General features: G+C 56.6%; 1 protein-coding gene across 3 annotated transcripts in view; it reads right to left on the bottom strand.

Moving 5' to 3' along the window:
* The window catches only part of SCN5A (sodium voltage-gated channel alpha subunit 5), a 93320-nt gene that overhangs the window by 55465 nt on the left and 24338 nt on the right, over positions 1–13517 (bottom strand). For 2 of the 3 annotated variants that reach the window (XM_034662225.1, XM_034662226.1), the window contains exons 4-7: positions 11787–11876; positions 10382–10510; positions 4094–4185; positions 605–835 (exon numbers count right to left, since the gene is read on the bottom strand). In XM_034662225.1, the coding sequence (XP_034518116.1) occupies positions 605–835; positions 4094–4185; positions 10382–10510; positions 11787–11876 (542 nt within the window). Of the gene's footprint in view, positions 1–604; positions 836–3868; positions 3961–4093; positions 4186–10381; positions 10511–11786; positions 11877–13517 lie in introns of all 3 variants that reach the window. The other variant, XM_034662224.1, reaches the window with a different exon arrangement.

Here is a 13517-nt window from a genome sequence, read left to right as displayed (position 1 = left end):
CTAGTTAAGAGAGGTGCTGCCCATCAGCCTGGAAAATAGAAAATCAATAGAAATGAGAGAAGGGGCTCATGTCATTTTGTACAATCAGCGAGTTTGTTCTGACCCTCTCTTGGGACTCTAGGGGCACACGTATGGAATTAATATCCTGGCAAGGAACACTGAAGTCGACTGAAACTTCCCATTCCAAGCAGGTGGGGCCTCCACTCTGAAGCCTCATAAAATACCCCAGCTCCATGTCCCACTCTTTCTCCAGCTAACACTCCTCTCTGGGCAGGCAGGTAGGTCTTCTCCCTGTTCCCGATTTTCTGGGGTCAGTCCCCCCTCCAGCCACAGCAGCTGCCATCCTTTGTCTGCCTCTCCAGCTAACTCCATCCCTCCTGTTCCTCAAGTGTCTGGCCATCTAGCCTGAGAACTCACGAGGGTAGTCCTGGAGCCCACTCCCCTTCTGTCCTCTCCTGGAGTTCCAAAGGGCTGGAATCCCCAAGCACATGGGTCTCCAGGGGACCGGGTAGGGCTTGAACAGCCCTTTGTGGGGAGGTCTGCCCTCTGGCGAGGCCCATGTGGCCTCACAAAGCCCTGCCTGGGCCACAGGGTGAGCCCGCACCTGGGTCGCTGAGGTAGCGGTCCAGTGACTCCCAGACCAGGCCGTCCGCCTCCACAGAGCCATTGGTGTCATTGAGCGCCGTGAAGTTGCGAACACACTTGTGCCTCAGGTTGCCCATGAAGAGCTGCAGGCCGATGAGGGCAAAGACGCTGAGGCAGAAGACCGTGAGGACCATCACGTCGGCCAGCTTCTTCACAGACTGGATCAGGGCCCCCACAATGGTCTTCAGACCTGGGGAAGGCAAGAACGAGCAGGGGGTCACCCACAGGCCCCATGATCCCCGCTCCACTGGGTGGGGGCCAGGCCTGAGGGGGTGCTGGGCCAGGTGGGCAATCATGAGGTGGGGGCAGGTGAAGGTCCAGGCCCATTCCAGGGCAATGAAGGGCGTCTGCCTTGATCCTTGAGAAGGGGAGACACAAGCCATGCCTGGTAGAGGAATGTGGTGTGTGCTTGGGGGATGGGGGGCCTATTAGGAGGTCTGGCAAGGTCATGGTGGGTAATGTCCTTAAGGGTCTGTTCTGGCTAGGGCCCCACTTTTGGAAAATCTTCAAGGGCAGGGAAGGGTTGACCTATTTTGCATTTTCCTCCTCTGCCCTGCCCCTCCGGGACCCATCCCCTTCCACCCCATTCCCGAAAGCCAAGAGGCCGTGATGTGTTAGTCGCATGGCCCAGCTCCCTGCAGAAGCCAGCACCACACAGTGAAGTGAAAGCACAGCACGTGTAGACACCGTTGGTCTGACACCGAGCTACTGTCCTACCAGTCTGAGCGGAGCATTGGGAGAGAGGGGCTTCTCCGCCAGCAGCAGAGCCCTGCCTCCCGCCCCCACTCTCCATCCCCGATCAAAGCGGCCAGATCTCAGATGAAGCTCCATCCATCCATCCATCGTCCAGCCGGTTAATGTGTTAGGAGCACCCACGTGGCTGTGCCCACAGCTGCCGTGCCCATGACCTCGAGACAGGGAGGCAGCGATGGGCAACCATGGGAGGGGGAGAAAGTCCTCCCACTGTGCTACCAGCGCTGCTGCTTGCCCGCAGCTCAGAGGCACTCAGCGTGCTCAGTGGAAATCGTCCTGGCAGATGTTGGCAACTGCCCTGGGCAGGCGTGGACCTTGCAGGGGTCTGGGCCTGGAGTGGTGGCGGCGGTGGGATCCCCATTCTGTAGCCCAGTGCGTCACCTCTAGCAGAGGTTCTAGGACCCCCTCAGTGAGCACACTCTGGTTCTGCTCACTGGGCCTGGAGACCCTGCCCGTACTGTATGTGGCAGGGAGCACAGGGCAAGAGGTGGTGGGCAGCAGACTCTAACTCAACTATTAGTCTAAAGTATCTTTGGCCTAGAGCATCCAGTTCAAGGCCCAGCAAACCACTTCCTGGTCTGTGGACATAGTGTCCGTGGGGACAATCAGCTGATGAGCACAGATCCAGTCCTTAAATATTTCTCATATTGATGACAGAGTTCACGTCCAGCAAGAATGAGTCCAATGAAGTAACAGGATTCTTTCTGAAATGACCCAAGTAGGGAAGGGTCTGGGCATCAACTGGGAAACTCTCCTGCCTCTGAAGCTCTAACAGGCTGGGTGAAGAGCCCTTGGAAACCAGCCATTCCAATTTCATTCCCATTTTGTGGGAGAGGAGATTGAGGTCTGGAGAGGGCCAAGACTGTTTAAGCCTCAGCTCAGGAATCACCTCCTCCAAGGAGACTTCCATGATGCGGACCACAGCATTGTTCTAATGATCACTTTCAGGGGCTGCTGTCTGCTTCCTCACTGGGTTGCTGGCAGCTTTGAAGACATCCAGTGAGCCTGGGTTGAGGCTGGCAGGCTTCCTCCTTTACTCCAGGACTGAGAAATATTTTCCTTTGCTAGCCTTTCTTATAAACAGACTGGAACATGCCTTTTCTCAACTGCTGTGGTCAGTGTGCTTCTCTAATCTTGTGGGTGGATGATGCGAGGTTGTCCCCCGGACCCTAGAGGACAGACCCTGAGGCTTCTAAGCATGTATGTGTGCACGCAGGCCCATGACAATGCCTGTCTCAATGGAGGTGACTCCGTGCACTGGGGGCAGACTGGCCCACTCGCCACTCTCTCTTAGCAGGGATCTGGGCCACTTGTGAGGAGCACATCCTATGGGGCAGAGGCCAGGAGGAACATTCTGAGATGCAGTTTGAACATAGCATAAGTGGGTGGGGGGGTCCTCTTATAAGATAATTAACCCCACCAAAGGAGAGTCTGAACTCCTCCAAGGAGCTCAGAGCAGGGCCCCTGCCTTCCTGGGGGCAGCAACAGCTAGCTGGAGATCAAGGGTCCAGAACCTACGGCTTTCCAAATCAGGAGTGGATGTAACCACCTGCTTCACTTAATTCTCCCCTCAGCTCTGACACCTCCCCGGATCAGCGCCGTACAACCTGTCTCCAGCTGCTTTCTTGAAAGCAGTGCTTTCTTGAAAGCAGTGCCTTCTCCAGTTCTGAGTGTGGCTGCATTCAGAAAAAGCTCTGGAAGGAACCTCTGGGCACTGCCCTGTGGGCTGTGAAATCATCATAAGACTTTTGAGAGCTTTCCTGGATGCACGGGGTAGGACGGCTTTCCTCCGGGCTTAGATCTCCCGGGTGCAATTGCCAACATCTGTCAAGGAGAATTGCTCCCTGCGGCTACCATGCACGGTCTGCTACGCCTCTACCGCGCCATGCAGCGAGGACTGGTAGACGCCAAGGCCCAATGACACCTGTCCACAGAGTACACTCTGTTTCACGAAAGGAGGCTGCGGGGGCGGCTGTGCTTTTGTCACCAGAGGGGGCACAACGCAGGGACTGGGCACTCAGCCCGAGTTTCCCTTTTTTATTCTGGGTGTGTGTGTGTGCGTGTGGTTTCCCTCCAACTCAGTTCTTTGGTTTCCTTATTGGAAGATGATGCTTCTGGCGGAAGCAATTTACATACAAGCTTTCAGCTATTCAAAGCACTGAGTTCAGTTTGGGGAGGACCTCACCATCTTGGGAAGAATTTGGGTTCAATCCAGGACCTGCCATGGGAGCTGTGTGCCCCCCGGCATCTATGAGGGTGGGCTTTGCTGGGGGGCAGCCTGAAGCCCCTCATGAGGCTTTGAGGGGGACAGCCCTGTCCGCCGCCGACAGCCCCCACAGCTGAGCTCTGGGAAAGGTATTCTGGTGACAGGCACATTTGGAGGGGCCTTCCCAAGGGTCACCTTGGGCCCAGGTGGCTGGGAAGGCCTGAGTGTGTCCCTCCAGCCTTGGCGTTTAACCTGATTTTTCACCTGAAATGACCGATATAGTTTTCAGGGCCCGGAGGACTCGGAAGGTACGTAAAGCTGAGACATTGCCCAGGTCCACAAATTCAGTTGTGTATCTGTAACAAGGGAAAGTCACACACGAGACAGTGACAACACGCCAGTAGGAGACACACGGTTGGGGGTTGGGGGGGGAGACAGAGAGAGAGTCACTTGTAGCTGAGATCTGAGAGTCAAATCTGGGCATCTTACCTGGGATAACTGAAATAGTTTTTAGAGCTCTCAGGACTCTGAAAGTTCGAAGAGCCGACAAATTGCCTAGTTTTATATTTTCTGATACATACCTGCAGAATCAAACCACAGTTATTGGGAATTACAAAGCAGCACCTCTGCCTGCCCTCCCCGACCCCCACTCCCTTCTCCCCCTCCCACAGGGAGGGCTGCGGATGGCCCAGGGCTCCCTCAGGTTCTCTTCCACCTCTCCACCCTCCTGACACCAAGCCCTTGGCGAGATGACTTAGGGGTGTCCACACGGGAAGCCCCCACACAGGAGGTGGATCTCTCAGCGAGGTGCTCCTGATGGTCGGGTGACAGAGGAGTCAAGGGGGATTCTGGTCCCAGCTTTGTTCTGCATCTTCTGTCGTCTGTGATCAGCTTGTGCCTGGCTGTCCCCATCTGTGGACCCTCAAGCCCTGGTTGAGACCCTCACGGAGTCGTAGCTAGGTCTCTGAGGGCCGAGTCCCCCTCAGTCTCATCCCCAGACCTCTGGAGACCCCCAAGGAAAGCCCTGGGTCTTCACAGGAGGAGGGACCTCAGGAATGAGCAGCCCCCTGGGTCTGCTTGCGCCTGAGTTACGCTTAGCAGGACTGAGTGGCTGAGCCGTTCCAACCTACAACTCGGACAGTCATCCATCCATGGTCTTCACAGGCACAGGAGGAAGGAGTTGGTGTCTGGGGGGCAGGGGACTGCCCAAGCAAGTGTGAGGATGTGCATGGATAGACCACGTGAGCAGGCTGTCGAAGAGCTGGGTGGACAGTGTGTGACCAGGACCATCGGGACAGTGGCAAGTGACTTGTGATATTTAACCAAAGATTTCACATCCAGCATATCTGACATTTAAGCGAAGGCGTCTGATGTTTAACAAAGGATGGTGGACTCAGGATGTCTGATTTTTAACCAAGTGTGTCGGACCTGGTGTCTGAGTGACATCAGACCCAGGCCGGCAGACCAATGAAGCCGGATAAGTGCCAAGGGTGGGCTGATCGTGCAGCTGGACTCACTCTGCCGGTCAGTCTGGACCTCCAGGCCCTTCCACTCTGCTCAGAGCTTCTGAATCTGCTTTCAAGCTATGGGTATCCACAGGGAAGGACTTGGTAGGCTATGCCAAGTGTCCTGGAATCAGCCAGGTTCTGCTTCGTCCAGCTCTGACACTGGGTTGACACCAGATTCCTCTGTCTGCTCCTGGGGCCCTTCCATCTTCACGTGGCCCTGTAGACCATGCCTGCTCCCTCCTTACTCACCACATCCCTTCAGAGATCAGAAGTCAGCAGACACATTCTCAGAGCTTTTCTTCTGGCTACACCAGATCTTTTTTGTGGTGTGGTTTCCGTTTCTTTCCTTGGACTTGCTTCAGCTTGTAAACTTCCGAGGGGGAGTGGAAATCACCTCCCTTACTTTGGCCCATATAGACCTATTAATTTGGTCCAAGCTCCCTCTCTACTTTTAATGGCTATTCCACCCTCTGGGATGACTCAGATCCTCAAACCTCTGTCCCACATTCTTCTTTCAGGCTTTACTTTCCATCTAGATATGGTGCTGCCACAGGACTTTCAGGTTTCGCCCAGAACACTGCTGATGTTGCCGTCACACAAAAGCCATGGGTCCAGCCTGCTGGCGGCTCTGGGCCCCATTTCCTGCTGCCAGACAAATAAGTGTGGTCTGGGACAACAGTTTTTCTTACTCAGGACTCTGGTTCTAAGATTGTCTCTTCTGGTCACAGGGAGTGAGTGGAGCACTGTGTATATCAGAGGGAACCAACTGTTCTTGTTTCTCTGCTCTTGCCCCTCCCAGACCCTGTCTATCCCCTCGCGTCTCCAGGGAAGCCCTGCTTGTCTGAAGCGTGGATTCTCTGCCTGTCTCTGCCTGTCCCAGTGTAGAACTCGCCTTCCCACACCCTCAGGCTTGCCCTCCATTCATGGTCCGCCTCCTCGGCAGCTGCTGTTCTGCACAGAGAAGCCAAGATCCCAAGGTGTGTGCTCCCAGCGGGCTTGCAAGGCCAGCTGAATGGCTGAGAACGGGAGCGGGCTGGTGGTTGTGTGTGAGGTCAGGACACGTGGGAGAGCAATGCTGAGGAGAAGGAAGTCTCGAAGGGGAGATGCAGAGCTGGATGAGGGCTCTGCGTGTCTGTGTCCATGTCTGTGACATGGGGGCTGCTGCCATTTTACTTGATTCAGAGCCTCCGTTATGGCTGCTTTCCATGTGGGGGCCCTAGACCCTTAATAAGGCCTCTCTTGGGGCCCTGGGGATGTGTGGTCAAAGACCCTGTATCTGGCAAAGGGCCAGCTTCAGCAGTGGCCAGGTTGGGGGTAGAGCTCTGCCCCTGTCGTTCCTCCAAGCCGTTCTACTCATTCTACTCTGGCCAAGCGGCCAGGCAAGGGCAGACAGCTGGGGTGGTGGATCCTGGGCCCGGACACAGAAAGAGCAGAGGCTGGTGAGGGAGCATTCTATCCATCACACCAACCCCAGGGCAGAGGGAAGCCCTTTTGGAAGCGGAGGATCCCAGAGGAAGGGCAGACCTCCTCCTGCTCCACCCCCATCGTCCTGTGCCGCCCTCCTATTCACTGCAGATGGCCCCTCCTGGGCTGCCGGGCAGTGGTAAAGCCCACCCTCTCCTCTCTGCCCTCCCTCCCTTCCCCTTCAGGTTCGGTTTCCATAACAACCCCAGGAGGTGGGAGGCTGTGGCTGTGTTCACGGGCAGGTAATGCCCAGCCGGGAGGGGCCCTGAGAAGAACTCTGGCTGGAGGGTTGCCTGGCAGCCCTCCTGGCAACCCGGACCCTCCTACAACCTCTACATTGAGCGGGTGGGGGATCAGGTGGAAACATCAGACCTGGGGTGCCTCTCAAGTAGGGAGACCTGTTTTAGCTTCAGCACCGCTGCTGATTCATTCTACAAATTTGGGCAAGTGGTAGGCTCTCTCAGAGCCTCAGTTCCCCAGCTGGAAAATGGAGGATGGGGACTTTCAGTGAATTGACCATTTCTGCCACCCGAGGCTCCTTCGATTATTCTAGGAGTCCCCCCTCCCCCCGTTATGGAGCCATTTTGACTATAGAAGGATGAGTCTCACTGCATTACCAGGGCAGCATGGTTTTCGTAAGGCAGAGCCAGCGCCAATCAAAGCCACCAGGCCAATCCAGCCCACAGCAGAAACCCGACATTCCAGTGGGTCCATGTGGCCCCAGGGGAAGTGAGTGCCGTTTCCATGAGATGCTCAGGAACTTGGAAACAGTCTGCTGGCCTCTGAGGCTCTGTTCTGCTTTGTCACCCCTGGTTCTGGTGCAGAGTGAAGGCAGGCAGGCAGGCCTCGGTGAGAGCGGCACAGCTGCTCTGTGATCCCAAGTGGAAGAAGCAGTTCCCTGTGTGGTCCCGTGGGGATTGAGATGGAGATTCTCTCATGGGATAAGACAGGAGGGCTCACTAAGGGCCTGAGGTCATTCAGAGCATCTCCCAGAGACATGGGCTGAAGACAGGTCAAAGCCTGGTTCCTACCGTTATGCAAGGGACCCAGGGTTTGGGAGAATCGCTGCTGTGACACAGTCCTGCTCACGCTCCAGGAAGGTAGGAAAGACGCAGGCGGACACCATGTCCTGTTCTGCCGAAGCCCCCTTCCTGCGACACCAGGCCCCCAGGGGCCCAAGGGTCACTGCTCCCCTCCTGTAGGCACTGTGGAGCCTGGGCCTGGCATCACGATCCTGCCCCCTTCCGAAGTCAGCGCAATGTCCTGGCTCTGCTTAGAAAGGTCTCCTTCTCTCTTCAAGCCTCAGACATGCCTCCCCACTCCGTGTTCTCAGTTGATGATTCCACTTCTTACCATGGAGAAATATTTTCATAAGAATCATAAGAGAAATTCTCTTCTCTCATCACCGACTCTCCCAACCCACCTGAAATTCTGCCTCCCCTGCTCCGAAGGCCAACGCTCCACATGGGCCCTCAATTCCCAGCCCTCAGCTCAGTTCAAAGGCTTTTCTCCTGCAACCCACCCCCCTCCATCATCAGGCTGCCCTTCTCACCTGGATCATGTCCCCTTATAAAGACATCTCCCTTCTTGAATGGTGCTGCTCTGCCCATCTTCCCCACCCCCAGCATCCTATTTTCAGTCCTGTTTACAGCTAACCCCACAAAGTGCATGTCTATACTTGCCCCAGTCTCTTGAGCTTTGTCTAATCAGGTGTCTGTCCCCCCATGTCTGGTCAACGCAATCAGTGGTGTCACGGTCATCAGTGGCGCCAAGGTCATCGGCGGTGTCATGTCGTAGACTGCCATGGTCTATGCCTTGGATTTCTTCAGCCTCCTCAGGGCATCTTTCAAGTGGAGTCGTGCTCCTCAGCTGGCTTTCCATCCAGGTTTTCCTCCACCCTCCATGGTGGTGCTCTCCAGGCTCCTTGCCTCACCCCTTCTTTCCTGACCTCAAGATGTAGGAGCAATCGTGGTACAGTCCCCAGGCACCGTCCCTTCTCTGGCCATGCTCACTCTAGATGATTCATTCATCCGGTCTCCTGGCTGCAAGTCTCATCTGCGCCCTGATGGCTTCTAAATATATATCTGTACCTCGGACCTCTTTCCTGAACACCAGACTGGAATATCTAGTTGCCTGTTCCGTATCTCACCCGGGATGCCTTCAAACTTCATGCATTCCAATCTAGACTCTTGATCCCCTCCCTCCCTCAGTCAGCTCCTCCCTTCATCCTCCATTTTAACAAACGGTTACCCTGTTCACCCAGCTGCTCAAGCCAAACCCACCTTGGGGGTCTTCTGTCAGCCCTACCCTCAAAGTACATCCTGAATCGGACCATGTCCCTCAGCTTCTCTACTTAAACCCTGGTCCCCGCCACCATCTCTCTCCTGGCTACTAAAATAACCCCCCAGCTGCTGGGCTAACTTATAATATATAGCTCAGGTCACGTTACTCCCTGCCTCTCAACCGCCGGTGGCTCCCGTCACCCTGGGCTCTCACCACGTCCTGCAAGGCCATAAGGCTGTCCCCCACCACTCTGCCTTCTCTCCCGCTACACTCTCCCTTGCTCACTCAGCTCTCCCTAGGCCTAAGTCTACACTGGCTTTGGGCAAGTGGCAGCGTTTCTCACAGCCTCAGTTTCCCCACCTGTAAAACGGTGGGCTGGAGTCAGCTCTCACAAGCAGTGCACCTAGAAACAGAGGTCCTGATGCATTTCCTAACCACCAGACTCTCCACCTAGCTAGAAAGCAGTCTGGCTGCCCGCTCTCCCCTCTCTTCCCCACAGCATGGCTGAGCTTACAGCTAGGGCTGCTCATGTCTGGGGTGAAGCAGACCTCGTCACGCACGAACAGGTGGATTCAGTGAATCTGAGAATCCTAGAAAGCGGGCATTGAACTGAACCTCTGATACCACTTAGGCCAACACTGTCCTTCCACAAGTCAGGCAGCGGAGGCTCTGCAAGGGCAGAAGTATTGCCCTCACCAGCTCTGCTCCCTGCCAAGGTGTGGTGCCCAGCTCTGCACACACATCAGGCTTCCGGAAAGGCCTGCACAGGAGGCCCACCCTGATCAGTCGCCGCCACCAGAACACGGCATCTGTTGCTGACACATCCCGAGGGGAATGCCTCAACCCAACCTCAGCGAGGATCTCTTTTAGACAAGGAACCGGGGCCCCAGCCTGCATAGCAGCAGGCCAGGGATATTCACATTCATACTCTGGCAGGCTCCTTTGTGTCCTTGGCATCTGTTTTGTTATCTGTAAAATGGGGACAAGGAATCCCCATCCAGGATACCACCCTGTCCAGGATGCCTCGCTGGATCATGTCAGTGACCGCGTGCCTTAGAATGTGCCGCTGTGGAGCCTGTGAGGGAAAAGAGCAGACGCGCTGGTGTGCCTGGCATGGGCTCCTGGGGCTGCCCGGTCACTTCTCCAAGCTTCTTCTCTTTCCTGCTGATTCGTTCTTAATCACCTTGGAATCCGGGTCACTGTTCACAGCAGTCCGGAGGTTTGGGGCTGTAACACTGGTTTCCCGCAGTGTAAAGGGCAGAGGACGCTAAGCCAGAATCTTAATGATGTCCCTGGAGCACAGGGCTGACACAGGGCCAGAGCTGAGCCAGTGGGCCTGACCGCCAAGGCCCAGCAGGAGGAGCTGGGAGCCTCCATCCTGTCCCTCTCTTGCCAGAGCAGTAAGGCGCACTGCTCCACAGCCAATTGCAGAGCAGCCCGCAGACTGCAGCGGGGGTGGGGGCGAGAGTCCCTGACTCTGGCCTGGTGTGGCACAGGACGGCGCAGAGAGCAAGGTACTTACGCCATGACAATCACACTGAAGTCTAGCCAGTTCCATGGGTCCCGGAGGAAGGTGAACGCGTGCAGGCAGAAGCCTCGAGCCAGAATCTTGACCAGAGACTCAAAGGTATAAATGGCAGTGAAGGTGTACCTGGGAGGAGAGACCCGCAAGTTTTCTCAGGGGGGCTGCAGCCTGTAGGCCAAGTTGGCCGGGTTCCTCACATGCACGCATGAGCCTTGTACAGCTCCACTCTTAAGTCCTCAGACCAGACCCTCGGCCGTGCTCCATGGTGCAGCTGGAGCCTTGGGCCAAGCAGCGGACTAATTACTGCATCTTTGCACGTATTTATTCAGCATTGCTGAGCCCCGCCTTGTGCCCCTCTGAACTTTCCATTTTCCCTCTTATTTGTCTTGGTGTAAGAAGACCCTTGACTTATCTCCTCACCCCAGCCCTGGAGGCCATGGACACGGGCATATGGTGGCCACTGGGTCTACCCTGTAAGGACACTCAGATCATGTCACTCCCTCACCCCTGCTGGTGGGTCCTCAGCAGCTAGTGACAGGAGCATGGTCGATTCCCAACTACCTACAGGCTGTCGACCTTGTGCTCGGAAAGGGGGCTAAGGTTCTAGCACCTGAGGCCGGGTGGGGTGGCCTGAAGAATCCTGATGCCTAGATGCCAACCGTGGCCCACGGGCTGCTCCCCACATCCCCGTGGCACTGATGATGCTGCGGGTCCTAGGTGAACACAGAGAGCCACAAGGCAAGCCACTTTGGTAAGAGAGGCTGTCCCTGACATTCTGTTGGTTCCCTGAAAACAGGCACCAAGTGCCCCAAGGGCCTATCGGGTTTGTTTAAAACTTGTGGGTAAGGTACTTTCATTTGAGAAGGATGGACCGGAAGCAGTTTTCTGAAACGGAGCAAATGGTTCCAAGAGGCAGCAGAGATACTAGTGACGTGGGGACAGCCCTGGTCCTTGCCTGGCTGCCACACCCACTGGCCAAGCCCTCCAATTTTCAGCGTCTTGTCTGTCAAAGGGGGATGGTGGCTGTCCCCACTCTATTGGGCTGCCCAAGGGTCAAAGGATAGGAGGCTGACCGTTACCCAGGCGCATGACACACACTACATGCTCGATAAGTTATCAGGATTTTATTCCAGAGCCTTCCTCAATGTGCTCAGTGCTCTTTAGGGGGGTCAGGAAGGAATCTCCCACTTTGCCTGCCTGGAGAGCTTCCTCCTCCTTGAGGACACCGCTCAAGGCAAGAAGCTGGCAGGCCCAGGAGTGGCCAGAGAGGGAAGGGGCTGGGCCATGGACCCTCTAGGCAGGTGAGTGCCACCGCTGACTTCCGGGGTGACTGCAGGGCTCCCGGTATGGAATGGAGAGGAAGGGAGGGAGGGGCCGGCTGCAGGGCCCTGAAGATACTCACTCGACGTACTTGGTCCAGGGAGGAGGGTCGTGCTGGGCCATGAACACGCAGTTGGTCAGGATGGTGCACATAATGAGCGTGTTGAACAGCGTGGCGCGGAGGTCAAGGAAAGCCCAGTGCGGTGGGCCGGCCGGGCCACTGCGGCCCGAGGCTCCCGCCCTTGCAGCTGTCACGGCCACGCCTGCGCTTCCAGGTCAGCGAGGCGGGGGCCCCCAGCGGACACCCTGGGGCCGTGCCCAGTCCCCCGCCAACCTCTCCCCTCCCCGGCACTTGCAGCCGGACACCCGCCCTGCTCTGCAGCCCCTTTGGAGACCAGACAGCTGACATCGCACCATTAGCAGAGTTCCATGTAGGGTCCATCCTGGAGGGCAGGGAGGAAGACCTCCCAGACCACAAAGGTTTTTACCTGCAGCCGCGTGGGAATGCTGTTCTTAGCCCCATGAGAGGAGATGGGATTTAGAAACTGCTCCTCGGGGGCCACTTGCCGAGGGGAGAGGAAAGCCCTGGCAACCGGGCTTCCAGGTCTCTCCCCTACTTCCCGGAAGGCTTTTCACCTTTGGTCTAGGACTTCTCTGAAGGAGTGTTCTGCTGTCCGAACTTATATACCTTGTCAGGATGCACGGACTCGGAGGACGCAGGCGATGGCTTCTCGAATGGCTTCCTGCCCTTCGCACGTCCTCCATCCAGTGCTCTCCTCACCTTCCTTAAGAAACTCCACAGCAGGTGCACGCGCTCTGAGCTGGAGCACCCCGCCCCCACTGCCTTGAGAAGGAGTGCTCCTCTGAGCTGGAGCACCCCTTCTGAATAGGAGCACCCCCTCAGAGCCTCCTGCTCTGACTCCTAGGGGACTGCACCCCCAGCGAATGGGACATCTCTCTTTAGGTGTGCCCCTGCTCCCTAAGCGGTAATGCCCATCTGATCCCCACCAGAAGGGGAGCTCTTCAGATGTTGGGACTGCGACTTGGGCATCCTTCTGGCTCCAGGCCTTGGCTCATCCCTGACTGTCTGGCTACTTCTCTGCTGCTTCAAGCCGGATGAAGCTCTGACTAACCTAAGCGGCCTCTCACCTCTGCAAGACCTACAGAGGAGCAAGGGGCAGACTCCGGGTCATGTAGAGACAGGGACACTCTGCTGCTCTCCCAAGAAGAGAGGCTCACAAGGCTGGGCTTCCTGCTCCCTGTGGCTGCCCCCAGGCTCACGATGTGGCCCTGGCCCCAGCCCTGTGCACAGCAGCTGCCCACCTGAGATTCCCTCTGGCTGCCAGGGAGCTGAAGTCATTGAGCCCTAGGGGCCTGCCTCTTTCCTCCCTAGCAGAGCTCCACCGTTTTCCAAGGCCTGGCCCGGCCTCAGGTCTGAGCAGGAGACCAGTGCAGTCAGCCTGGAGACGGCTGAGCTGGGTGCTGACTTCTGGGAGAGTGCGGTGCTGCCCTAGCTGGGGCGGGGGTGGGGTGGGGAGTGAGGCCTCTCAAAGACTCTAGGTGCCCTCCACACTTCCAGTCCTCCTTCTAGGTAATCGAGGGGATTAGGAAATAGCCTGCCAAGCCCCACCCCCAGTTTATAATGAATTCTCCAATTTCTCACCTAAGATGAAGAGGATCAGGCTTTGGGAACCTCCCTCAGTTAAAGCAGAGCTGTTCAGCTCAGAGGCCACGGCTCCAGGAAGTCCTGATTCCTCCCTGGTGGGAGGACATCTCTTCAGGCATGGGGTGTGGCAGGAGGCGGGGGGGAGGG

This window comes from Ailuropoda melanoleuca, chromosome 6 (genome assembly GCF_002007445.2).
Source record: "Ailuropoda melanoleuca isolate Jingjing chromosome 6, ASM200744v2, whole genome shotgun sequence".
Taxonomy (NCBI): domain Eukaryota; kingdom Metazoa; phylum Chordata; class Mammalia; order Carnivora; family Ursidae; genus Ailuropoda; species Ailuropoda melanoleuca.
The sequence above is the reverse complement of the archived record's forward strand: the minus strand, read 5'-3'. Positions and strand labels throughout refer to the sequence as shown.